General features: G+C 44.0%; 1 protein-coding gene across 1 annotated transcript; it reads right to left on the bottom strand.

The window, feature by feature from the left end:
- Nucleotides 1-69: 69 nt before the first annotated feature.
- On the bottom strand, nt 70-27,938 carry LOC115333431 (D-threitol dehydrogenase-like). The gene is made up of 8 exons (XM_029996345.1): nt 27,732-27,938; nt 20,351-20,587; nt 18,814-18,891; nt 17,329-17,545; nt 12,198-12,406; nt 11,594-11,666; nt 6,908-7,025; nt 70-732 (listed from the first exon to the last, which is right to left on the bottom strand). The coding sequence occupies exons 1-8, from the start codon at nt 27,936-27,938 to the stop codon at nt 537-539; spliced, it is 1,335 nt and encodes a 444-aa protein (XP_029852205.1). The 3' UTR covers nt 70-536.

The following is a 27,938-nucleotide window of genomic DNA, read 5'->3' as shown; positions in this document are numbered from 1 at the left end:
ATGTGGGTGTTTGTATAAACACACTTAAAAACTAAGAACACCAGTAAATATAAAATGGCAACATTCAGGTTCAAATGCAATGAACTAATTTATTTTTTTTAACACTACATCCAACTGTTTTTCACCACTCATAGATGTCACTGGAACAACTTGAATACAAAAAATCGCCTAAGAACAATATACTACACAGACCAGCTAATACTGATTGCTTTAAAAATGCCCCCTGTTAAACTAAGTAATAGCCAAATCTCACTGCAGTAAATGTGCCTTTATATCATTAAATACTAATTTAACAGAAATCTGAACATGTAGTGAAAAAACATGAAAGTGTTGAAAATGAAAGATTGCTTTTTTCCTTTTTTTTTTTTTTTTTTTTATTATACAAGTCTCCAAAGCAACACCCAAAAGAAAAAACCAATCGTTTCGTATTAGCTGGCCACTTAGCCGCACAGGCCAAAACTGGGACTAAGCTAAACTCTAACAGGCGCTTTCCAGTGTGACCTATACCCCTGAGCGGGGAGGCGGGAGGACGCCCCTTACCACAGGCTCTGGCCGCCCTCGATGACCAGATTATGACCCGTCATGTAATCGGAGGCTTCGGAGGCCAAATAGACGACGGCAGCCTGCAGGTCGGTGGCTTGAGCCAGTCTCCCGGCGGGGATGTCCGCCAGCCAGCGCCGCACCAGCGGCCGCAGGTCCTTGGAGCGGATGAGCGGCGTGTCCACGATGCCCCTGCGACGAGACCAAGAGTTTAGGACCGGGTTTTCCCCGGAAGGAAAGGCGGCCCTTAGAGGTTTTTGAGATGTTAATTCGGAAGGAAAACCGTGGAATAGCACAAAGGAGACGCGCAAGTCAGACTGCCTCTGCTGAAAGTCGTGATGCAAACTTCGGTAGCGCTTCTTTCCTATTGCCTTTCGCCACTGCCGGGCAGGCTTACAGGTTTTCTTTAAAGTGAGTGCACACGTACTGTCTTCTTAGCTAATAGCAGTATCCCCTTACTTTTAGGTTACTCGTTGTCACCGCTAGTTTAAATTTTTTTACAGAAAACAAGCATGGCATTGGAACCGAAAGCGCCTTGAACCGGGTCTGTCACGGCCTTTGGGAACTGTCATCCTTCTACCCATTTCTTTTCTCATCGCTTCGCAGCATAATGTCACACAGCATGTTTGTGTACAGCCGAGAAACTGAAAACAGCCCAACTTCCAGTATGTCAAAAACCAGGGGAAACAAAAGCTAGTGCCCTTCTGGGCACCAGACCCTTTCCACACAAAAAAGGAGAGGCAAAGATAAGCACAGTGCAATACCCCGTAAACAAATACCCCGACAAATCACACCGCATTTCTCTGTCTTGCCTCTTTTACATTAATGAGTGACTACACCATTTATTAAAACTCTGCTAAGTTCATTTTCTTCAGGTGCCCTAAAAATGAGTGATGCTCCAGAAAGCACAATGGAGGGCGAACGTTTGGCTGGCTTTTGTGACTTTAACTGCGACTGATTTGTCATACTCCTCCTTAACAACATATTTGTATTTTGCAAAATGTATAATTTTTTCAACCCCTGAACAAATATATTTACATAACTGTGTCTAACGAGAAATTACATTTAACTTCTCAGAAATGACAATAACTAAAACCTGAACTGCCAATTCCACTTCATTAGTGTGGTAGAAATGCATTCCAAATGTTAATAAAAATTCCAACATGCTGATAAATTAGCGCTTCTAAGGAGCATGTGACACCTTGGTTAACATATTCAACCTCAATTATATTTCTCTTCAGCACCCTGTTATCTGGAACCTTTGCTGGCAATCAGAGGTGCTGTTTTTCAGCGGCCAATTTTCTAGATAATGTAGCTTATCAACACTGTGGGTAAACTTGCCAATGAAATCAGGCTGCACTGAACCACACACACGCTAATTGCATCTCTTTTTTATGCATATTTACAGACTGTCACTTCAAAGAAATCAGTGGCCCATTGAGGCAGCCAGTTAGCTGGAAGAATTGCCTCTTGCAAATGAAAATTAGCAAACAAGCTAGTGATAAATATGAAATGAACAAAGTATAAAAATACCCGTTTTGTTCTGAAACTTCATCGGCATCCCAATTTATACTTCCAAGGAAATAATTTTTTGAGACACACTGGATTCTGGGTATGAGATTTACCTTTTGTTTTAAATGAAGGCTGAAATCTGCTATTTACTCTGTTACAAAGTGGAACTAATTCAGACTTCCCCCCAAACATTTCTGTTTTCACTAAGCAGGCAGGATTTAAATATCAGCTTTATTTTTTATTGTAATTGTCAATAAACACCAGAGCAGTTCAGAAACACTGAGCGATGCAGATCACTTAAGCTCCGGCAACGTAATAAAATCAAACACATTCCAGTATAGGACTGCAGACAGTTCACTTATTTCCCCCAAGCACAGACCCCCGCTCTCCCCCTTGCTCTCCCAAACTCCTCGATAACTGGTTTTCTTCAGAGAGAAACATGCTTTGAGCAGCAGACGAGAAATATATTGGACTCCTTTTCCTTACGTGCCTCTCACCGTGCTTACAAAACCATCAACATAATCATTCTGGCTTTACACTATCAGAGAACAGAATAATATCCATGTGATTTTATAATTTTTTTAATTTACATATCTGTTTTAACCACAAGAGAATGCAGATTAGGGAGTATGACACATAGTCCTCCAGCACAACAGATTTTGCTGAAAAGAGGACATTTTTCAATCTGTTTGGAAAAATGATCTTTGGTCTGATCACTGCAACCTGTAAATCACAGCACTGTGCCTCTCGCTGGGCCTTTCTTTAGGTTCACTTCAAGTAGCAAAAATTTAGATATGTAACAAAACTTCATTACAAATTTTTGTTATATAAATGAGAAAAAAATATAGCACAAAACTTAAAAGTTGCAAACACACATACTGATGGCACTATAAATATTAGGCATGTCATTGATACTACACATCTTCTGGGAAAGCTTTGGTGCCAAGTTGGGCAATTTAATGTTGTCGAACCCTTTTAGGCAGATTTTAGTTGGCTTCTAACCAGTTCCAGCAAAGACAACTGCCAATGCATTAATTCCCTACCTCATCTCGTATGCAGTGCTGAGCCTATCAGTACTTTCTGTTGCATGTCAATGTAATATCAAACTGCTGGTTCCTTAATGTTAGATATGAGCATCAATATTTCATTATTGATACACAGGACAATTTGAGACATTAGGAAAAAAAAACCCAACAACAAAAAAAACACAATTGCCTAAAACATTTCCACTTTGAGAGACACATTAGGAAAAATATCACTTACCAGATACTTAACTGGAATTGTTATGTGCGCTCAATCCCCAAATGAGAGGAAAAAAAGATTCCATCTGTGTGTAACTTGATTTCTTTCAGATGAGTTATTAATTTGAATGAGTTAAGTACACTCCACTTAATCAGGAAGTGTTTAATCACAAGATCCACTTAATTGGGACATCTCCCACGGAATTAAGATTTAAGTCCAAAGATACTTACCAGCAACGACTGCTGCTTAATGGGGATAGTAATGCTGCTTAATTGGGACACCTTCAGGGGATGCTGGGGTGCTCCTTCTCCTGCCAGCTCTGCCTCTCCTTCCCCCATGATGGGGTACACCCAAAATCTGCGGTGATCCCACCCTACCCGCTTTCTGAGTCCTCGCACCCGCCGGGCTAAAAGCCTGGTAGAGCACCGTACGGCTGCCTCCGTACCATCCCAGGGGAGGCACGCGGGAGACAAAGCCTCTGCTCATCGCAGCCCAAACCCAAATCCCTGCAGCCTAGCAGCCCCTGGGACTGCTGAGTTTCACTGGGTCTCCAACAAGCTGCCCTGGCTGCGGCTGTGGGTTGAGCTGAAGATCAACTTCCAGCTGCCCATCCCCAAAGTCATGACATTATAGCATTTTATGCCTTGCAAATCAAGCAGGGAGATACAATTAGCCCCCCAAACGGACATTGAATCAGTGCAACAGCTGCAAAAACGAACCGTTCCAACACTGCACGTACCGAAAACCAGAGACCCTCAAGAGTCCCCTGCTCCATCACACCCGACGCACTTCACGTATGCAGGGACCGGCAAAGGGACTAAACTACACGGTGGGCAGCCAGGCATCGGCCACCAGGCAGTGCTCTGCAGAGGTCCCCGGGTCCCCTCCGCGGGCCGACCCCCACGTCCCTGTCAGGAAGACTCCAGCACCTCCTCCACGTTGCACGGCATCGGCTGCGCAGCAGGCTACGAAGCAATTGCACTAGACGGTGGCAGAAGGGCTGAGCACAGTGTCCTCGATAACACGGAGACGCTTGCTGCTGCATGGAGCAACAGGCAAAGACAGCCAAAACATCCAGGGGGTCTTGGCCACCTTCTCCTCATGGGCATGATGCTCGCCTGGCCAGCCAGAGAAGCCTGACTCTTCAATTTTATAAATGCAATAAATTATCCTGAGGACTGTGCCATAACATTTTATGCATTGATAACTTTTATGCATTGCTCTGCATAAGTTTTATGCACTCATTAAGAAATTAAGTTGATAAAAAGTGACCAGATAGGAAGAGGGAAAAAAGGCCAAAAGGTTTGCGTGGTGAAATAATGTTTAAGGCCAGACTGGAGTGTTTGGAGCTTCAGACAGAGGCAGGCTGAGAGTGCCTTAAAGCATTAATGCAAGTGTGAGTGGGAGGGGCAAAGTACTTAGGACACACTTACGTATTTTACTTATCCAGATATTATCTTCGGTATGATCACACCCTGCATATTCACCTCTGTGCTCCTCACACTCCTCAAGATCCCCTCCTGTTACAAGATGACTACATGCTAGGGTGGACACCCGTGCTCAGAAAGACTTGTGCGTTTGGGACATTTTTCAACCCTGCAAAGTATTCTGACGGCTTTGAGTTGCATTGAGGCTACTGCCCGGTGTTGGGTACAAGAGGGTTGAAGATGCCCCTGTGCCTCGGTGAGTCACGTCAAGAGACACGACAACGAGACCGGTGGGGTCCACGGTTCTGGGGATGGGTCCAAACCTGCACTGAAACACAGGGTCACATCTCATAGAGGCAGCAGGGTAAACGTGAATATTTGTTCACTCTCAAGCGTATCTGGGTTTTGCTTGCGGTGAGGAGGGATCTGAGCCACACGAACCGCTGTAGGCTCCTTCCTCGGAACGCTACCCACTGCTCCCCGGGCAGCCCGGCACGAGGGGCTCGGCCAAAGCTTTGAACGGCCAGGAGGAAAACTCTGCCCGGCTCCCGGAGCGGTTCGGTCCGGGTCCCCAGCTGCGTGAGGGGGGACTGCTCTGTCCTGGACGGGGGACACTAAAGACAGCCAAAACATTTGTCCTCTGTGTGCTCTTTATGGCTATTCCTCTGCAGAGCAAACCCTCCCTTCCTGTCGTAGGATTTTGAGCTCAGAGCTATTGTTTAGGGCGGGTAGGGACGATCAAAATGCAACCCCATTTTGGCTTGAAAAGTAGAAAAAGAGAGGCACGACTATCTTTTCTCCATGCTCTGACAACTGCCTCCGGAAACATAACTTCTTCAAGTATGAGTGTCTGCTTCCAACTCACACAAAACACTGAGTTTTGATCATTCGGTGGATATTTTTTAAATTTATGTAAACACTCTCAAAATGGGTAAATCCTCATCTAAGAGCTTCCTTATCCATGATTGCTGTGAATATGGCACTACTATCCCACCTCTGTTGGTAAAGATTACCCATGAGTTTTCAGATACAGTTCCTGCCAGGTTCTACTGAGCTTCCCTAATTCCCTTCATCTTCCCTGGCTCCCGAAAGCCAGTGTAAATTCACCAGCACTAGTCGTGAGAACACTATTGCAGAGCTGATAGCATTGGCATGGGGAAAATCCCATTATAAAGTAAAATGCTGTTTAAAGAATCTGTGGATCACATAGAGCGACGGCTGGAGTCACTGGTATAATTAGTAATAAATAATCATAAGGAAGACAGCTAGCACAAGGAAGTTGAGAGCAGACCCACAGTAAAAACAGAGGCACTTGCCATTGAGCTCTGTGATACATTTTTTTTTTTACTCCACTTTGTGGATTAAAATACATAATTTGTTTTTCCTAATTTGATATACATTATATCTTCGTTATTACAATTTAACTCCTGGGTTAAAATCCTGCCCTTCTTACTTACTCTGATTGACTTCAATGGTCTACAGAATTTGACCGCTTCCAATTAACGCTATCCACTTGGGTTTTTGCTTAGCACTATCAGGCACTGTTAATTGTTTAATAAAATGACTGTGTTGGGTACGTGTGTGAGAAACAGGAAGAGAAAAAGTGTATGTGGCAAGAAAACTCTTCTTTGTGAATAAATACCATAAAATAAAACATACACCTTTAAGCCTCTAAAAATAAGGAAAATGTAACTTGTAATAAATATATATACTTATATATATATATTTACAAAATTACACCTGGCCTCCTGTGATTGTCAGAACTGAACAGTATCTCAATTACAGCAGTACAATGTGGCTTTTAAAGTGCCTATATATTTGTCTCAAGTAAAAAAGGGAAAGAAGTATTGTCTATTAAGTGTCAAAAGCCTTTTCTTTGACCGCAGAAGGCTTCGACAGACTAAGGAAATATTTCATCTGGAAGAGAAATGCTAAAAACTACCCTTCACGTTATTGGAAAACCTATTATCAAATGCTAAAACCTCTTCTTAAATCCCTGAGTATACACAGCAACAGAGCAGGCTCGGTTCTAAGTATTTAAACCTTTGTTAAGGAAAAGACAACATAAAAAGGGATGCAATCCACCTGCTAATTAGAAACTTTATTTGCCGAGATACTGTTCATTTGAGCTTTTTAGAACATTTCGTTCTCTTTGTACTTTCAAAATGAGACTACATTTTACTTACGGGGAAATGCAGTTGACTTTTACTCCTCTGTCAATCCACTCGGTTCCTAACGTCTGTGTTAATTTTACGACCCCGGCTTTCGAGGCGTTGTACGCCAACTGCTTCTGCGGGTGTGGGACTAGAAGGGATTCAGAAATAGAAAATTATTTATTCTCCACAAATGAAGATAGCTTAGGCACTACATGGACAATTCCCTGCATTGAGATGAACTATTTGCCATTTTCGCTGATACTAGGCAGGGAGCAACAAGAATTTAGCCACCCACAACACAAAAATCTAAGTCTGTGTTTTGCCATCTAACATTTTTGCCTCAGCAGCTGGGCTACTGGAAAAAAAATGGAGGGGAAAAAGAAATAAAGAAATTTAAAAGGTTCTATATTTGGGCAAAGCCAAAACCAATGTATTAAACATACATATGTAATATTTGACTACTTCTGAGAAAGAGAAATAATCATATATAGACACACACATTCATATATTATACACATATGTATGTTTATATACAAAATACTTGTACACTGTAGTACTAATAAAATATAGTATAGCATAATATGATATGATATAATATAATATAATATAAAATGTGATATAAGTGCATAATAGATTTTATATAACATATTATATTATATATAGCTTCTTGGAACAAATTATTCTCCTTAATTTTTAAATTACCCATAGTCTGAACAAACACATCATATTATCTAATCAGTGTTTGTGTGGATGTGAGCGCAGGTGCGTCCCAAAAATTCAGAACACCCACCACTTTCAAAATCTGAAGCTTTTGAAAATGTTTCAGAGATGTCACATGTCAGTCAGAGAGGGAAAATGATCGGCTTGCTAATTACAATGTTCAAGCTTGTTAGTGCTGTGTGCTCGGGTGGCTCTGCCCCTCCACCAGCTCGCACACTCGCAGCGTTCCCAGGAAAGCTGCTTAAGGACAGATCCCCAGTGGGTGCAAAGTGCTTTAAACCCACGGGAGTCCAACCAAGTCGGTCCAGCTGTTGGGATTTACACCCACAAAGTGTCTCTTCTCGGACTTTTCTGGCTGCCGTTATGACTTCATTAAACAAATCCAGTGCAAGGCGCTGATCCATAATTAGCGTCGTATCGGTACTGAGCGGCGCTGAGTTGCTGACTCTTTCGTGGAGGAAGAGTGGGGAAAATCAGTGCTAAATATCAGTAATCACAAAGGCAAGCAATTGTAGCCTGCGGGGTTAGGTAACGCTGAACCCTGGAAGAAAGTGAATCGCTGCGTTTGTGTAAGGTACAGCAGGCAAACTCCACAGCATTTTGATAAAAGCACGTAAGCGGCACTGGTAGATGGCATTAAATTGGTCTTAATTTATTAAGTTAAGCCGGTGCATCAGTTCTAGATCGCTGCCATCCATGGAATCCCAACATATCCACTCTTGCTTTTATTGACTAAAACTGTTGGTTTTGAGTATGTCAATTTAAAGGGCGAAAAGAAGATGATAACAAATTGAGTTATCCAAAGTCTGAAAGAGCCAAAGGCCCTGCTGCAAACTACTGAGCATGGGAACAAAGACCTTTGCCTTGAACATAGGTGTTTGTGAGTAGATTTAAAGCACACACATGATGGGAGCAACAATTAGTGTTTCTTTTTTTCTGCATGTGCTGAAGGTTTGGTCAGAATTCAGAGGCCTTTTGCTTGCTACAAGGAGCATTTCACACCACGGCCCCCCTCTGCCAGCATTTTTTCTGCGCTCATTTTTTGTTCAATGTGAAATAATTCGCATTTTGACCAGCAGAACCGCTTTGTCCTCTGCGTGTGCCTGTTGCCCCCCCCAGACGCAGCACGCCGTGTGGGCTTTCGAAAAGATATGGAACGTAATTTCTTGATTAATTGCCATGCATCAGCTCCAAGTTACATACAACTTCGGTAGTTAACCTTGTAACCTCACAAAAGCAGTTCTTTGCTAAACTTTCCAAACATGTCTGTTTGTGATAAATCATTCGGCGTTTGCTAAGAGGATAAGAGTTTTGGCACCGGCTCCCCACCTCTAGCACACGTGGGTGAGAACAGCAAGTTGCTGCAAGCTCTCAGAATCAGCTTTCTGACTTGGGGTGGGTGCTGAGACAGGGTTTTCAAGAGCCCTTCCGTGTAAATGCTTTTGTCTTCCTAAGAATATCTAAGGAAGGTTGTTCAGAAGATGAAATTTCCCCCTCCTGAGACACTTGGCCCCTCTCAACTGGAAGAACTTAAGGCGGCGGCAACGGGCGCTGCGAAGCTCTGGCGCTGCGTGGGCTTTCTGCAGCTGAGCACCCCACGCTGCCTCCTCTGCCCTTACCTAAGGTGGTCTCTTATAGACAGAGGAGCAAATCTGCAACCCTTCAAACTCGTACAAAACGGGGCTAGAGCTTGTAAATAAAGCTGTGCCTCCAGCAGTGTCACCAAAAAAATCTGAATTTGTAGGGCGTCTGGGAAGCGAGGACGCTCACTCCTGTTTCAGACGGAGAAGATGGGAGGAAAGCAGATAAAAACGCTGCCAACATCAGCTGCATTACATTTTAAACACCTGACACTATGTTTTTGCAACCTTGTTCGGTGCATAAGGCTTCTAGCTTGACTTGGAAGCAGCCATGTAATGTCAATGAGAGGTGCACACAGATAGAGAAGACCAGACCACTTACCACTAAAGATATTCACTGCAAAAATTACAGATCTGAGTTACACCTGTGCAAATCGCAGAGCCACAGCAGCCTCGTCTCCGCTGCTGAAACGTACGTCTGGAATAATTCCAGTGAAATACCAGAATCAAAATGCACATATGCAAAATGTATGCAGCTTATCTTCAATTAATTAAAACTGATTCTGAGCAGTGTATCTGGAAAAATCACAAACAAAAACCTCCCTATCCTGCTAAGTGTCTCCTCATTTTCCTCTATCTCTGAGGAAGGACTCAACCTACCAAAAAAAAAAAAAATATCCCCTAACTATTTCTAGAAACATTTCATACTATGCCAGTTGGCCAACATACTTAAATAACCAACCAACCAACATATTTATTTAACATTCAGCAGATGGACATGATATGAACATCGTGGTTTTCAGTCGTAGTTTTATAACTACTAGATTTTTTCAATGCCAAGACTCAAACAGGTTCAGAAGGTAAACACATCTCTTCGTCTCTTAACTTCTGGCCTAGCGTGCATTAACTTTCAATGACATTTAAATGCATCTTGCAATGACCCTTCCAGGCTGCTCTCAGGGTTGCTTTCCAGTGTTTGTTCCTGCTCCAGGACCGATACCACCCTCAAACGTGATTCCCACGTGGGTCTCGGTGGACTGGGCATGCCAGCCAAGGAGGTGCAGCCCCGAGTTGGGGCTGGGATGGATGCCGTGGTGGAACGGCATTACCTCCCGGCTCAGCAGAACTGTGCCGGGACCTGATGGAGAAGCTGGGAAATAGCTCTCCTCAAGCAGTGGAGAGCACTTCTGGGCTGCAAGAGCAAGGCTGGGAGCAGTGTGCCACACCAGCAGACCCCCAGCTGGTGCCAATTTCCAGAGCTTCATAACTTTCCCTAGGGTGGAATACTTCCCAGTAAATTTTGCTTTGCGACGAGGGTGTGGACAGTGACAGTCCAAGCCCAGACCAGAGCCCCACTGTGCAAGGCAGAGCACAAAAAAAAAAAAAAGTCTTGGGCATTTGAAATTTAAAGCTTTACATTCTTTTCAAAACTATTTTTCTTTGGGAGATTTTGTAAGTCTGCAAAGCTGGGGCGGAGGGATGGTGCCTGTGTTTAAGCATAAGTAAAACAGCTGGTAAAGACACTTGAAAAAAAAGATTAACAACAACATTATAAATGCATTTTTTAAGAAACATTTAAAGTTACTGTGCCATAAACTGAGCAGAATGTCACAGAATGTCAAACTGGGCACAGTAAAAATAAATGTTATTCCCAAGGAAAATAAAAGGACTGCATATTTATGTAACATTCAGCAGATGGACATGATATTAATACAGGAGTTTTCAGTTGTACTTTTATAGCTACTAGATTTTCTTGCCTAACTTGGCAACCCAAGGCACCATTTGATTTTTGGATTCGGACAATACTGCAACAGATGTCCAGACCAATAAAATAAATTCCTAAAGGGCTATGCTTAATTTGTGTAATTGATCAATTTTTGTTACATGGGCCTCAGTTCACCAGCATGTAACTGCCTTCCAGATTAGCTCAGCAGTAGGGATTTCATTCCATATGTTACAATGGTTTATTGGCGCTTTTGACGACACTGCTGATTCAGCAGCGTTGGTGGAGACACCTGTTGGCAACGATAATGAAATAAAACCCGCGGGTACCGGGGCGAAAACCAGCGCAAAAGCTTTCGGGTGGCTTGTAAACATCACGGGGGCACAGCTTCCCGCACTCAAACGCGTTTGCCTGAAATTACTGGGGAGTGCACCAGCACCTCTCCTATGCCATAGTTCATCGGAGTCAGAGGAGGTGTCTCCGCCTCTTCTATAAAAAGTAATAAGTGCTCTAAAACATAGAGAACAGATAAATGTTGAAAAATGGTATCAATAAAAATTTTGTAGTACATTTCCTCTAATACAAAATGTCAGTGATTTACTCCTTCCCAATACAGGTTTAATTGATTCAAATAGCATCGGTAGTAATTAAAATATGGATTCTGAAGCACAACTGTTAGCTCTCATCACTCACCTATTAAACTTGCCATAGATGCTGTGTTAATTATCTTCCCATATCCTTGATTCAGCATAATGCGGCCTGCAGCCTGTGACAGAAATTAAAGGAAAGACCAGTGACCCTTTTTGTGATTGTGCTAATAATGACATGATAATAAATTAGTCTTCACTTTTCAGAAGAGTTTATGTGCTAACACATTTTTTTTTAAGCACTTGATATAAAAACTTGGTATAAAAATGGCTGATGTAGGAAAAATCCCATTGCCATTTCAGACCCTCTTCACTTTTGGCAATATTTTTTCAAAATAATCACTAATGTTGGGAATGCCCCCCCCCCCCCAGCTTTCTGGTTTTCAGAATGTGTTAAATAACTACTGTCCAAAAAATCTGGTCATTCTTAAATGACTGGGCTCGGGCAGCCAGTAAGTACCAGCCGCTTTTGAAAATATTGACCAAAATCTGTAATTGCTATAAAGCAAATCTCTCCCTAACTCCACCAAAACTAGGATCAATTTTATCGTGATAATTAGTAATAAATTGTTATTAAAACTTGGTAAAGTAAATGCTTAGAAAATTGTTACCTATTTGCAAAACAAACCAGTACAGCATTTCACACTTACTTGGCAGCACAAAAATAATCCTCGTAAATTAACATTAAAAGTTTTGTCCCATTCTTCTAGGGAAGTATCTTCGCTTGCAGAGTTCATATTGATTCCCGCGTTGTTGCAAGCAATGTGAACTGTGCCCCAGCGAGCTACGATTGCATCCACAATCCTTTGCACATCCTCGGGTTTGCTTACATCTGCTGCGAGGGCAATGCTTTTAATCCCTGCATTAAAATAAGAGTGATGAAGTTGGTACAGGAATTCATAGAGGAAGAAAAAAAAAATCTATGTTATGATTATTTATTAATTCATATATGTATATTGTATTTTACATATATATGTGCCACCTTAAGTCATCGCTCCACAAACTGTAGCAAAATAGGTGCTTGTTATAGTGCTACTGCTATTAAAGTTGCTAAGTGGTGCGAGGTTTGCTTGCTGGAGGCAAACACGAACCCGAGGTAAGAGTGGAGGCTGCCACTCCAGCAGGACGAAGCTTTGAACACTGCACCATCTTCTGTCCAAACCCTCAACTGCAGCTTCCCCGCCCGTGAGCAGTTCCACAGACCAGCATCACTCGTGGGTGGGTGCTCAGGAGCAAGGTAAAGCCAAGGACTCTTCCATTTGCTCAGATGTAGATGGTGTTTATGCCAGTTGCCCCCCAAGATGCTGCAGAAATCAAAACAATTTGTCCAAAAAGTGCTCTCTGGATGAACTACAGCATCCGGACAGCTGGGAGCCTCAGACAGAACCAAACCAGTTTTAGGTGGGAGCTAACTGGGAATACCTGCAGGGTCACAGGTATGGTAGTCAAGGTGCCTGGCCTTATTTATCGCAAATCACACTACCAGAATAACACAAACATTCAGAAGTTAAGAGATTTACTGGATTTGAAACATGCAATAGTTGGGCTTTTTTTCCTAGAAAAATCCAGGCATTGACTTTTGCACCAGCGCTGATCTGTAAATATCTTCATTTAATTTACTATGAAAATCAGCTTTAAATACCCTTATTATTAAACAAAATAAGCAGCCTACTGAGGCACCTGATGCCAACGGGATTACACCCATCCTGAAAGTCAAACAAGGCTACACTAGTAAGGGCTGTGGTGAAATGGGTCTTAACTCACAAGGAGGGAGGCAGCCGCTGGGGTTGGACCATAGATCAGCAGTCTGCAAGCAAACAGTGCCCAGGTAGGAAGTTACAGCTGTTAAAGCAAGATTTTTTTTACTTCTATTTAAATGGAAAATGTATTCCCTATTGGTCCCTCTTTTAGATCATTCTAATAAAAAACTTAAAAGAAGCCTTAAGCCTATCCTAGAAGAATAGGAGAAGACTCTCCTAAAATGAAGCTTTGAGATGGAGGCTTCCATGAAAGCAAGGCAAAGCAACAATTGCCCCGTGATGTTTGAAGAAAATGACAGGAAAGAGGCTTTTGGATGGAAAAGCTTCCCTTGATGTCCAAAGCCTCCAGGAGCCTGCCAGAGCGCACGCCGCGAGGTGATGCTGGTCTGGGGTGCTCCCCATGCCGGACCATGGGACCTCATGTCCCCTCTGGCCTTCAGCTCTGCCACGCTCCCCTTGCTCTCCATGGCAGAGAAAAGGGCAGACCCATAATGCAGCCACCTCCAAAAATGAATGCACATTCTCCTACAAAACAAGACCTCTTATTTTATCACAGGTTTTACGCTAAATACGCTGAAAGAATAAGAATAGCCAGACAGCCCCTGTTGCTCCTCCTAATTGTTATCAAGACATGTAATGTACAGGGAGCTGCTGCAATCTTTCTTATTCAATTTACAGGCAAAATGGGTGCGTGTTACCAATGGTAACAGAATAAGGCTCTTCACCTGCCCTCCAACTCTCACCCCATTTATGGCTTCATCTTATACAATAGTTCACTAAACAGCACAAAAGGTGCCACGCGTGAGTATCTAGCGAAGAAGCAGTGAAGGCACGCTCACTTCAAACCAGAGTCCCACACTTGACCTTAATCAATTCAGCTGATATCCCCGCACTCTGAGAGGAAAAAAATCCACTCTCTGCCTCTCCACTGTCCCCCCAAACCATCTGTTAAAAATAATAAATAAAATAAACTATGAAAAGATAGCTTAAAATCTGTAGTCCCAACCAGAGGTAAGAAACCCAACCCATGACCGTGCTGCTACATGCATGATGGTGCCAGTGCATCTCTACGGTCCTCGGTTTAGTTCTGTGATGCTCATGGAGGCAGTTGTGTGATGAGAGGGGCAGGAGAGGAGCCCAGTGGCTCCGTGCTGGAGAGACATCCATGTGCCGAATCTGCCCGAGGTGCCCTTCTGCAGGGGACGTGAAGATGGCCCCCCTGTCACGAGCTTCATCTCTGGTCTCTCAGTATAAATGGAAGTCATATGTTGCATATAGACAAGAAGATCAGAAGTGACTTTGTGCGGAAGGCATTTGCATAGTTTACAGTGAAAATGCACATTCTAAAAATCCCATCAGACTAATTCTTCCCTTAAGGTACAGGCAGTGATTCCCCCTGAAGACAGAGGGGTATGTAGTGGAAGGTAACCCTTAGGATTTTTTGGTTATGTTTCATCATTTTGGGTTCTTCTGTCAGGATCCATTAGCAACTGTTGAAAAAGGTATTCACGCAGGATCTAAAAACAAAGACCCCTGTAGCCAAGGGACATACACCCGAGCTGTCTAACAAAGCTAAAACCGAGATCAGAGAGGTTCTGATGTTTAAAACTCATCATGAAATGATGGCACCATCCCAAAAGACAGTAAAGGGCTCCTTGGTATAAGAAGCAAAGCCGGTTTAAGAAAGCTAAGCAAAATGTTTTGAAAAAGTATCAGTATGGGAATGACTTGGGGCACTGCTTTTCCAACTTTGAGTAAGAGATCCACAACCAAAGGGGGGGGGGGGGGAAATCACAGCTCCTTTGTGCTTATTATAGCAGGAAAAATATGTATTAATACTACGATTGCTTCAATTTACTCATGTGAATATTTTGAGAGTAAAGCTAGCTGAACCTTTTTGTCAAAATTTATTTCCAACAGAGTACGTTACTTCTTTGAAGCCAAAATGTTTCATGGAAACATATTGATTTCAACAAAAGTTTTCAAGGGAAAGCTTCTGATGTCCAGGCTAGACTCTCTCGTTACCTCTGGAGAGAAAGAGATTGAAAACCTGACCTTTTCACATCCTTTCCAAAATTGGGCATTTGGATATAATTCCCTTTCACAAAAGCATTACAAAGTTTGGGTTTTGTTCCAACAAGGAATGACAATAAATTTGAAACCTCAAAAACCGTCATGAGATGGAATAGATGTGCCCTGACCAGCAGCACTGGTCAAGTTGATAGAGAATATTTGACCTCAAAGGATAAAGATGTGTAAAGACTGAGAAGCGAGATTTTCTTTACTTTAGACGGCAATAGTATTTGCTATGCTTTGTGACCTCTCCAACTGCATTTTGTAACACCCCCCCACCTCCTCCGGGCTTGCAGCCCACCGGTGAAGGAGCAGAGATGTAGGGCAGCCATTGAAGGATGGATGATCAAACTCCTACAGAAAATACCCTGGAGATAAGTTAAGTTAGTTTTCAAATAGGCTGTTGGCATCCGAAGTCTCACGGCTCTATCAAGTAGCCCATTTCTATCTGAATAGCTCTACTTGATATGCAGGATGTCACTGTGAAAAAATGTCCAAAAGGCAAGTTAACTTGTAGGGCACAGCTACTTTGTGCCAAGACCATATGGCTTTAGTGCATAAGAAAATGAAAAGCTTCAGGGAAGGAGGGGCTGGATGACTCAAGAATTTGTAATAGGAGCTGGACACTTTCTATTCTAGGTCATTATTTGGGATCAGACCAGCAATCAAAGCTTTAACCATTACACTGACACTCCGTGTCAAGTGTCTCCTGCTTACTAGAGCTGGGATCGTACAGGCTGAGACTTTTTGTTTAGGATGTTCTCTGAGGAGGCTCAGGATGGTATCAAAGCCAGAACTGAACCATTCCTCTCCCCTTCCTCAGGAAGTTGATTGAGACTGGGTGATAGAAATACATCTGCAGGGGCTGGTTTTGCTGGAGAATATGGTTTCCAATGGCCTGATCCCTTTCTGAAGTCAGAGTGGAAATAAATACTGGTGACTTTATCCAAACGGGAATGTGAAAATTTCCTGGGTAAAGCTCTGTCTTCAGAGGCGATGAAGTACTGAACTCAGAAGAAGGCTCAGCTGTAATCTCACAAAAGGAATTACAAAATGAGTAACACTTCCTTTCTTTTCTCGTTAAAATTATATTTCTAGTTTTCTTTTTCCCCTTTACAATTGCAGTTTAGCACGACTCTAGGGGGAAATTCAATTTTATGTTACATTTTCTGTTTTTACTGCTAAAATAGAAGTGGCTTGTAGAAGATTTTACCTCTTATTTGGGATTTTAGTTACTATGTCTATTAGTATTTCGTTCCTATATCTGACCTTGCATGCATGTTTGAAAGAACTATAGCTGAGGGTTTAAAAAATGACTTTGCATCAATTTGAGGGCACAATGAGAGATTTAGGCTGACAATACCTCTACCTTGGTTTGGGGTTTTGTCTTCACAGTCCAGACATTAGGTATGGAAGAGGTGCCAGGGAGGGGGTACGTGCTAATGAGTTCGTAGACCGTGTCTGTCATGCGTCTTTAGTGAAGCCCGAGGTGCCTTGGCTGCTGCGTGATTTACTCTGAGGAACACCATCTCTTTTTGGTCAATGCAGGTTATACAGATCTCATTTGCGAGAGGTGGCCCTTCTCTGTCCCTGTCAGTCATGGCTCACTGCTGTGTTTCCTTCGGGCACTCTTGGCAAGGAATTTTGTTTGGATCACTTTGCCTCTCTGGTTGAGTTTATATTGATAAATAACTCTCGCAGATGATGTGATATTGATGACTGTTTGCTGAGACAATGCTGACAACCAGCCTGGGCAGGAGAAGCTTTGTGACCAGGGCACGTATTTGCTGTTTGAAAATCCTCCGCTCTAACCTATTCCCCATCAGGGCTGGATGGAAGAGAATTGCACTGCAGAGAAAGGGTCAGGTTTGAACAAGGAAAGCAGCCCGTTACAGCACTCGGCGCCGGCTTGCGTTCAGCAGGACCTGCGGGTCAGTCCCGTGCTTACCTTTGAGGCTGAGCTCACACACCACCGCTTCTGCCTTTGCAAGGACCAGATCCACAACGGCTACTTTAGCACCGGCTTCCCCCAGCGCATGAGCAAAGGCTCTCCCAATTCCCTGCCCTCCGCCTGTGACGTAGGCCACCTTGCCATCCAAACGCAGACGGTCGAGGATGCGGCGCCTGTTATAACCCCAGAAGACGTCATCCCTCACCACTTCTTTCTAAAACAAAAACAAATATACATTGCACAATAAGGTGCAAAGCTCAGTATGTGATAGCTCTGAAGGACTCTGCCTGTGAGAATGAGCTGGGAGCACGAACAGGGATCCATGTCTTCCTGGCTCATTATTTAATACAAAAGGTATGACTAATTCAAGCCAAAAAGCACCCATATCCCTACAGATATTAGTCTCAATAGAAGCACTAAGGTGCAAGACGATGGAGCAGAAGGGCTGTGGTTTGGGGAGATGCACCGACCACTCCACTTACATGAGAGTAGGGTATGGCATTTCCTGACCCGGCTTCCCATGGGAGATGGGTCAGGTACCATGTCTTAGAAGATGACTGATTAAGTCTTCCAGTTATTTCACCCTCAGGGCCCAATCCTGCCGTCAGGCTCAGCTGGCTCCAGGAAGGCACGGAGGCTAAGAACAAGTTTCCAAAGGCAGGATTTGGCTCAAGTGGAGTGCAATCAAAATATCTTCACGAGGCTGGTGCGCAAATAAAGGTATCAGCCAATAACTTAAACCAAGCTGTCATCTGATCAGCTGCCATACATCATTTCCCCCTGACTGGAATCAAAATGGAAAATACAAGATGTTTAAAATATTGAGTTTGAAATGCCAGGAATTACCAGTGGGTGTAGCTTTGGGAGCACTCAGAAACTGCAAAACAATCAGGACGTTTGGGACTGGCTTTACTGAGTTAAGCCATTATGATTCCAGACGGGAATTTCATTACAGCTGGATGACGCCCACAACATAAAATGGAGAAAGATAAAAACACCATCTTTTCCACAGAACAAGCAAAATCTAAGGCCGTGAAAATATTCAGCTCAGAGACCATAGGAGGGCATCATGTGCTGCCTTTGAGCAAAAAAAGAGCTACTTCAGAAACTCTGCACTGGTTTATTATGGCTGGGCCCCGGCTCCATCTGCCCACACTCCCCTGCACGGCGAGGACCGGAGAGCACCGGGCACAGACACCCAGTGAGCAGCACGCCAGCCGCTCCAGGGATTTATCATGGCACCAGCGTGACTGATCCAAAAGATTTTGCAAGGAATCAGCATTTAATAGCTTTAGTGTAACCCTGGACTAGTGAGGCTAATATGTGCCAAGCCCTATGCTGGTAAGTCCATGCTGCACAGCACCATGGCATGACAGAATGTGAGCTGGGGCTCTCCCCACCAAACCCCTGGAAATTATTTTGTCATTGTCCTCAGCAGAGTCAAAATTTTCCCAGAAGTGCTCACAGAGAGGAAATACATACCTTGGATTCAATCACTGCATCTGGAAGTGCATGGCTTCTTCGAATGATGCTCAGTCCATTCTGCACAGGTAAAATTATCTGCAAATATAATGCATACACACACAGTTCTCAACTGCTCGGTACCTGGTTTTCTATCACGCAAATTCCACTGACATGAAGGATAGTCCTTCTTTCCTTAGGTCACAGTAGCTCTTCTCTTACTCCTATTCTTTAGCTGACATTCCTTCCAACACAAATATGTCAGGCATTTGTATTTGCTCGCATTCCTCTTCCAAACTCATGGCTTCCAAAAATGCCGGGAAAAAAATGCAATTTTGTCACTCCGTTTTCTAAATCGGTGCCAGCTGCTGAGGTTTCTGGGTTTCCACTGCCTGGCTAATGCTGTCATGAGGATATTCCAGTCTTATTCTTGGAGCTCAGCACACCACAATAGCAACACTTCAGTGTTCTTCAGCGTTTGCCAGAACATCTGCACCCATAGACGAACGTCAGCGGGTTTTGCCACCTACCTTCTCTGATACCATTATCACACTTTAGTGAAAGCTGCAGTCGGTGTTGGAGATTCAACACCTATATCAGACTATTAGAATATTAGATAGGAAACCACATGCTATCTACATGCATTGAATGGCTAACAGTAAGTAAGATTCAGGGCATGGAAAATTGTCATTAATCTTCCCCTCTTCTAGAAAGAAAAGCTGTTGCTCCTGGTACATTAGCTGGTAGTTGTGTTGATGATAGAATAGCACAGAACCCCAGGAGGCACCTCCAGAGACCATCTGACCGGCAGATAGACGAGGACCTTGAGGCTACGAGGCGCACACCAAAACCCTCCGGGCACGAACCTCACCCCCGGAGCCGCGGTGCGCTGTGGCGGGGAGCGGGGTGGGTGGGACGGAGGTGGCAGACCTCACCTCTCCCACCGTGGGACCAGCCTTACGGTGCCGAAGGGCAGGCAGGGATCCGGCCGTCCTCGGTGGCTCCCCCAGGCACCGCAGCCCCTCGGCCGCCCCGGCGCAGCCGTGGCACGACAGCAAGCTTTGCAGGCCGGTGGCTACCGCCCTGGGGTAGCATCGTTCACGCCTGCTGTTAAAGCCCTGGAGGACAAGTGTCTAATTCTGCCTCTAGAACCACAGCATATTGTTTATGCACCCTATTACTTTTTTTTTTTTTTTTTTTTGTCCTGCTGAAGTAGGACTTTATTGACTCCTGTTGTGCTGGTGATGCCCTACAGCCTGCAGAGCCTTTAAAGCAGAGCGGCGGTTCCTTGGTTGTGCTGTAGAGCTGATTAGTCACTCTTAAGTGCTCCACTTTTATCTTGCTTTTAACGCTCTGTATGGTGTAGACAGAGAGTAGGGACCATTTCTGAATATAGAAACTCATACATAGAGCTCAAGTGAGGTGAATTATAATAAAATTTGAGTTCATTTTAGGTCCTCTGGATAATGGCACCAACAAAAGAAACATTTTAAAGAGTACTTTGCAAAATCCATAGCTACAGTACGACAGGCACCTTAACCAATTGCATTGCACTAACCTGCTCAACACGAGGATCTGAATTAATCACTGTACTTAATTTTCTGACAGCTAGTACATTTTCATCAGATATGTTCTCCAGGTAGACTTGTCCTTTCATGAGTGTATTCTCTACACAGATCACTGCATCCATTCTCAGCAAGTGGTTATCCATGACAAAGCTGTAGTAGTTAACAGCGTTCCTTTGATCAGCATCAATAAAGACTATATCAAAGTGCTCGTCCTCAGCATGTAATGCCTGGAAAAAAATTATGTTGGAGAAAACACTAATTATTTACCTGAAAACTTAAAGTCTTGCCATTAAAATGTTCTTTATATAAAACCCAAACCAGAGGGAACCCTGTTCTTTTAAGGTAACGTTGCTAGAATTACTTGGGGAGATCTTGGGAGTTTTCCATGCTTTGCAAACAATTCTTCAGCAACGCTGGTGCCCAAAACTCTGAAACTCTCAAAGAAAATCAGGCTATAAAAGAGGATGGCTCATCCCAACTTGTGGTGTCGAGAGTCACAGCAGAAACATCTGCACACCTAGAGTCAAAGCGAATTAATCCATCAGGGTGAGGGAGAGGACTGGCATCAAACCCTGCAGCTGAGGTGCTGCAATATGTTATCTCTTCTCAAAAGAGTAACTATTAACAAATTGAAGAGTGGCAATTATATCAGTCTGGGAAAAAGAGGTATAAGGCTGATCCTGGGAATTGCAAACTAGTGAGTCCCACTTTAGTAGCAGGAAAATGGTTGAAATCCCAATTAATAATAGAATTATAAAGCACATAAAAGAACAGGTCATGATAGAGATAAAGCAGCACAGCTCCTATGAAGGAAAATGATGTTTCTTTAATCTAAAAAAATGCTTTGGATGGCTCAGCAACAGAGAGGATAAAAGAGAACTGGCTGCTATCATCTAATTGGATTTTCAGAAATGTGGCACACCTTCTCTCCAAGCAGGCTGCTGATGATAATGTATAAAAGTGTTGATGGATGACCAGATGGGAGCCTTTACAGCCTTCTCCTGTGGCAGTTAATGCACTCGCTGCCCAAGAGGCTGCTATGGAATATTTCAGATTCCATCTGGGACTATTTAACTGCATCTGTGTGCGTTGCAATGAAACAACGGCTCATCCACCTATCTCGGCAAGCAGAAATGCTTTCAAGTCTTGGCATTTCGAGCGAAAAGAGAAACAATTATGTTTTCCAGAACTCACTGTTTCTACCACAACTTTTAACAGTACTTCTTGCGTCCAGATTTCCCTTTTGTGTTTGGAGACATTGTGCACAATGAGTGATGAGCGATCCCCCGAGATGTACGAGAGAAAGCATCAACAACAAATGGCAACAGAATGTGAAAAACTAATTTGTTTTCGGGAATGAGGTTGATGGCTTCCAAACAGAGATTTCAGGAGCCTTTCTGAAGCAGGGAGTGCGTCATTCAGATGAGGAAATAGCGGGAAGTGGATCACTGAAGCTCTGAATTACTCTATTGTGCAAACTGGTGTCATTGTGAGCTTGTTAGTGGTTAAGAAATTAAGCCTGCCTGAGAGCCTGGATAGTCACACTTAATTGCAGATGCTTGATAGCACAGGAGCTCTGCCAAAAGCATTCACGAGTCCACATTTTGGACACCTTTTGATACTACACTATAATGAAAGAAGACCTTTAGGCCAAATATCTGCTGGTTTATAATAAACGTAGCAGAAACTGGGACATCTGGTTTCCTGGGATTCATCTTTTCATTTCATGACCAGTAAGAAACTTTTGCCCTGGTTCCCTCTTGAGCTGTACTGGGGGAAAGCAGCAGGAATATTTTTGCTACTGTGGAAGGGCATCTTTGCAACTCGGCCAGTCTGTCCAATGTAGATACTTTAGGAAGGGTCAGAAGATGAAAGCCGGGAGCAGAGTCCATCAGGAAGAGAGATTAGAGGTCTCATTCCCCAGAGAGAAGAGCCAAAGCCAAATTCAAGTAATTATCCTGACTTATCACTACTTTCTGACTTGTAACCTTCCCGGGCAGAGGAGGTGGGGGGCAGACATTCAGAAGCAGATGTGGCCATCTCTGAACATATGTTACTACTGCTCCGTGGTATGGCTCCCTAATGAAAAAGAATCTCACTTTTATGCATTGACTTCATTAGGTCCATATGGAGTTGTGTAGCTCTTTGGATATTAGCTGGACTTCTCATTTCAGCCCTCTTTCTGTACTGTCTACCTGCTCACAGCTTGTAGCCTTCTTATCTATCTTCTGATACAGATAAACCACCTTTTAACTTCACAGCTTTCATCCCAGGAGGGTGCCTGTGTTGTCTGTGTATCCAGCACACGCCTGTCTTGTCCTTGCACTGCCTGGGTGTGCAAGGCCACCGTTTGGAAGGCGTTTCTCTTCCACCAGTTCATCAAGTCCTGAACGGCCAGCCACGAAGGTCACTTGGGCACCTTTCATTTCTTCTAGATACTTAGTACCAGGCACCTATATGGAAATGCCTGCATCGCTGCCTCGGAGTTCATACCAGGACCCTGCCATCATTTGAGCTTCTTGTATCCACAGCTTCAAGATTGCTGTTGGGTTTTCCATATTTAGCTGGAAACAGCTCCAGGTGTATAATGGAATCCATGAAATTCCATGAACCAGCTTTGCCTCCAGAGCAGCCTCTACACAAGAGGATAACAGCCACGGGAATGGGAAGGTGCTCCATTTCCTTGAGTTCCTTGGCTAGCAGAGAGTGGGTCACCCAGACATGTGGTCACCGTGGCTTGGGTACCACACTGGAGAAGGTTTCCTCCCTGCCAGCACCTGCTGCTGAACCAAGAGCGCCAGAAAGAAAAACTGCCGCTCTACTGGCAGCTCTGACTGTGGAGCTGAACACTGGAAACTTCAGTGCAGTGGTGGAGAGGAGAACTCGGGGCTGTCCCTCTCAAAATGGATGAGGGGGTTTAAGAGGAGGGATTGACCACCCTTGTCCTCCCAGAGCAGACTTGGGCCAGGCCCTGCCTAGGACCTCACAGCACGTTGGAGATGCCTTTGTCCTTTGCTAGGAGAGAGGCAGAGCCCAAACCTCTCCAACTGTGAGGAAAGCTGAGATCCAGAAGGAAATAATCTGCCTGAAAAATATCCCGCTGAAACTAATTTCCTGAATGTTTACAGTGCAATCCCTGCTCCTTGCTACAGAGGCATCATAGACGGTAACAGATGGCAACAAGAAGTGTCTTAATTCAGAGCAAACTTGGCTAAAATTAATGCTTTTGCTTACAGTGAGTCATTAACTTCCTTTTGGATTAAAAAAGAAAAAAAAACTTGTAGCATTGCATTCCATAGAGGAGATGCATTGAAAGCAAGCATGAGAAAGGGCACAGCAGCACTGTTGATGGATACGGCAAAAGATCGGGGAGAGGACATCCCGAATGAAAACATGAATGAGTCTTCTGCCAAAGCTCGGAGAAAACCTGATTGGAGTCCTGATCAGAGACAACACTCTCTCATAAGGCACATACAAACTCAGTCGGAAAAAAATGACTGTCCAGTTCCTTTGATATGGATCATACAGTCAGCATATTTGTAATAAAGATGTACTCAAAACTTATTACCTTCCCTATGCCTTGTTCTTGACCTAAATGTAATAGCAATCCATCCTTAGGGTACACAGAATACATGAAAAAGTACAGCTTCCTTTTAAAACACCATTAGAATATTTTACTGTATGTGGACATACACTCTTGTTACTCCTAAATGCTATTCTATTGAGTACAGTTTATATTCACCGGCAAAGCTAAATCTCTAGGGAAGCTAGAGAGGGAATGCAATTTCTAGTAATAACAGCTCACAACAGTGAATACTATCCACTTATCCCCACAATTTCCAGCTATTTTGGACTCCTTTCTGAATTAACCTTTCATATCAAAAGGAGCAATTCTGCACACTAGAGACTCCGACACAATTTCATGCATAATTTATTCACTCAGTTCAACATTAAACGCAGAGTCCTTGACTTTGTCAAGGTGGATTCTGTTGGCAGACTTCACAAGCAGCAAAACAGGAGAAATGAGATCTGCAGCTCAACCTCTTCACCTATTCTGTCTGGTAAAAGGAGGGAAAAAAGAAAAAAGAAAACCCCGACATGCTTACACAATGCCCTGCAATCAGCAGAATCTGCTGCAAACAAGGTGTTGTTTTTTGTGTTGCATTTTCGATTTTAAAATGGAAGGATCAAAATCATGGATGGGAATAATTTCCTAGTAGTTTGCATTCCCTCCAAACTCAATCCTGCATCCATTGTTCAACCAAAAGTCCACCGGGAATTAAAAGGAAGGGCTTTGTGCAGGATCAGGCCTCTTGCTCGCAGCTGATGTATGGCAAGGCACATTATCCAGGCACAGCACGACAGAGTTTAGACTTAAGGAGCTTGTTGGGAAAGGTTTTTAAATGCTGGCCCAGCACATGTTGAAGAGGTAGCTAAGTCCCACTGAAAGCATCTGTATCGGAGCCTGAACCCAAGGAGAGGCTTCCCCTCGGTCCACATTTCAAAATATTGCATAAAAATTACTGAGGTCATTGGGCACAGAGGCTTGTGCCACAGTGGATGCGAGCTGTATGTTTTGGTGGGGACCTAGCTCGGCAGTGTCTGGCCCTCACGGGTGGGAAAGGTGGATTTTTTCCATCATGCTCTCAGGTATGAAAAATGAACCCCACCGCGTACCTGAGCTGGGTGGCTCCTGTCTGGTTTTTAGCCCCCTTTGACAGCTCAAAATCCCAGATGTTTTGCAGCTGGCTTTGATCTGGGACAAGAGACGGGGGAACTGGCCGACTCTGCCAATGCTGTGCGGTAATGCAAAGGAGCAGCAAGAGGCTTCAGAAAGCCTGGTCAAGGTGCCGCTACGGACTGATGTGCTGCCTTTGCACTGCCCTCCGCTCGCTCACGGCCCTGATGTGCCGCGGTTGTAGGTGGAAGAGCCAGAGCCACGTGGGCGCTGCAAAGACCCCGCTGTCTGAGGCACGCTGGCACAGATGTGTCGCATCCTTGTGGCAACGGCTGCAACATCTGGCAGCTTTCCTTGTAAAGGGCATCGACACCAGATGTGGATGCAGGACTGGACACATCCTGCAGCACTTGGATGGTAGCCTCTACCCAAGGCGAGGATGTAACTCCTGGGTGGACTAGATTTACACCAGAAGTGAGAGAACATCATATACCTTCTGGCATTTTGGACTTTCTGAATCATAGCTTCATGCAGCAGAAAAGGACTTCCCTGCCAGGTAGTGTTATTTATATATCATATTACACTTTTGTGCCTTGAAAGAGCCAGTGCAGCAAGGCAAATCCTCTGCTCCCAGGAGCTCGGACTGCTGCAAAAATTTGAGAAGCAGTAGATAAGCAGAAATTCTGCCCAATTGCACTCAGCTTGGAAGGAAAATTCAGCCATAGTCGCCACAGCAAGAAAGCTGCAGCAAACCCCTCCAAAGAGCACATGGCAGGTGACCTTCTCTGCCCTCTAATTTCTCTAAAGGAACAAGAATGAGACCTGAGGCTGCAGACACCATAGACAACAAAGGCAATCCTTGCCAGAGTTTGTTCCAGCTCTCCTGAATCTCACCACGCTTTTCAACAACTGTTAGCCAGCTCTGCTCTAGCCCAGCCTCCCTGCGGACGATGGGGGACAGAAACACTGTTGTTCTCCACCTCCTCCACGAAGCTGAGCTCGGCTGTGCCATCCCTGGCCCATCTCCCGCCTGTGACTGCCTCGTCCTCCTGCCTTTCAGCATGCCCATGTGGCAGCGGAGGAAGCCTGCTTGGTCTCCAGTTTAAACTGGTCTTCTCTAGGAGGGAAAAGGCAGCACGCTGTCCCCAGCCTGAGCCTCTTCCATGCGATCCAGGTGTGCTCCCACATGGCTGCCCCACTCCAGCCGCGCAAACCTCAACGAGCCCAAAACGCTAAGGCACCAGAGAGACCAAATGCGTTGTTTCATCATTTACAGCCATGGTGGATTAAGACCTGTAGGACAATCCTGATTGTCCTGGTACCAATGACCAAATACCTGCCAGGTTGAGCAACTCAAGTTCAGAGCCCAGCGCAGGAATCCTGCATAGAGAGGTGTCCCCAGTGCTGTGTTGTCTCCTGCCGAACACGAGCATCTCCGCTCCCATCAGCTCCAAGAGCTATTTGAAGCCCTGAGTACTTGCAGAACTGGGGTCAGGATGTTACTTCGCGTTGCAATCGGAGGATATAAAATCAATTGCAACATTCCGTTTTAAGGATTTAATTTTCATGTCTTTGCTCCCTTCTTTAATCTCTACACAGCATGTACTCTGCCTGCCTCTAGATATTTTAATTCAGTCACAGTAAGTCAGTTGCACAGAATGGGCACTAGAGAGCAACAGCAATTCAATTAATTTCACACTCACTGCGGGGAGCTGGGATTTTAAATGCTGCACATTGCAGGTGATCTGTAACGTTTCGTTTATTCATATACTTGGCAAAGCTCTTTGTTCCTTTCTTATCAAACTTGGAGGTCATGAAAGCCAGAGGTCAGAAAGCTCCTGGCCATTTCATTTTAGAAACAAATATGGTACCTGTTAATGCAAATAAGGTTACAATCAAGCTCACACTGACACATCCAGATTGAAAATGGAATCAAATCAAATTGGTTTGCATTAATAATAGAAAGGCTATATATTTAATGAACCCGGCATGGGCATCGCCTGTTAGCCTGCTGGACCTGCAGCAATGTCCTGGAGATCCATAAACTGGAATTAAACGTGAAACTTCTCTAGCTGCTGGCAATCATAAGCTTTTCTCTTTCTTGGGACAAAGTCACGAGTCAGACTGAAACAAATATAGCTAACAGATTTGCTTGTCTGAAGCTTATCATGTTGCTCTGGAAGTGAGAAACTTGGGGTCTAATTGTCTGCAGTGTTTTCAGTGGGGGAAAATAGTAAGAGGTTGTGGTTGGATTACAAACTTCTTCAGGACTTCCCCACTTCTTGTGAACATTGGGAGCAAGCTGTCCTACTCAAGAGGTGGCTCAGCAGGGCACAGATACACTCTTCCAGCTTGTTATATTTGAAATTAGAGACCCTGAAACAAGGCCCACCCACGTCAAGTAAAACTCTCCCATTGAAGCCTATCGACCTACAGTTAGAGCTGGTAATTCCTCTGATGAAAAAGCTGCAGTATTTTAGTTAAAAAGGAAAAAAACCATCTTGTGTGACAGAACTGTCCCATCATACATTGTCATGAATAAGAAATAACTCCAGTGCAAGAATGTGTTCACATATTTGCAAGCAAACTAGGGTCGTCATCCAGCATTTTGTGGGCAGGATGTAGGACCTGCCCGAAATTCTTTAATCTGCTCTGCACAAGAGCTCCCAAAATCCCCTTCCAACTGACTTTACCTCCAAAGTGTCTGCCATTGGTCCCACTCGCATGCTTATCTTTTTGCCATCTGAAGAATAATCAAATGCTTCTTGGCTGTTCACTCCGAGATACGGCACTTCTGTACATGCAAAGATTTTGCCATCATCTGGCAATTCTTCTGCAATAGCAAGGATACTGCAACCTTTAAGCTTGCCAATTAATAAAATCTTCCTGGCTCTGATCAT

This window comes from Aquila chrysaetos, chromosome 20 (genome assembly GCF_900496995.4).
Source record: "Aquila chrysaetos chrysaetos chromosome 20, bAquChr1.4, whole genome shotgun sequence".
NCBI lineage: Eukaryota > Metazoa > Chordata > Aves > Accipitriformes > Accipitridae > Aquila > Aquila chrysaetos.
This window is presented reverse-complemented; position numbering and strand designations above follow the sequence as displayed.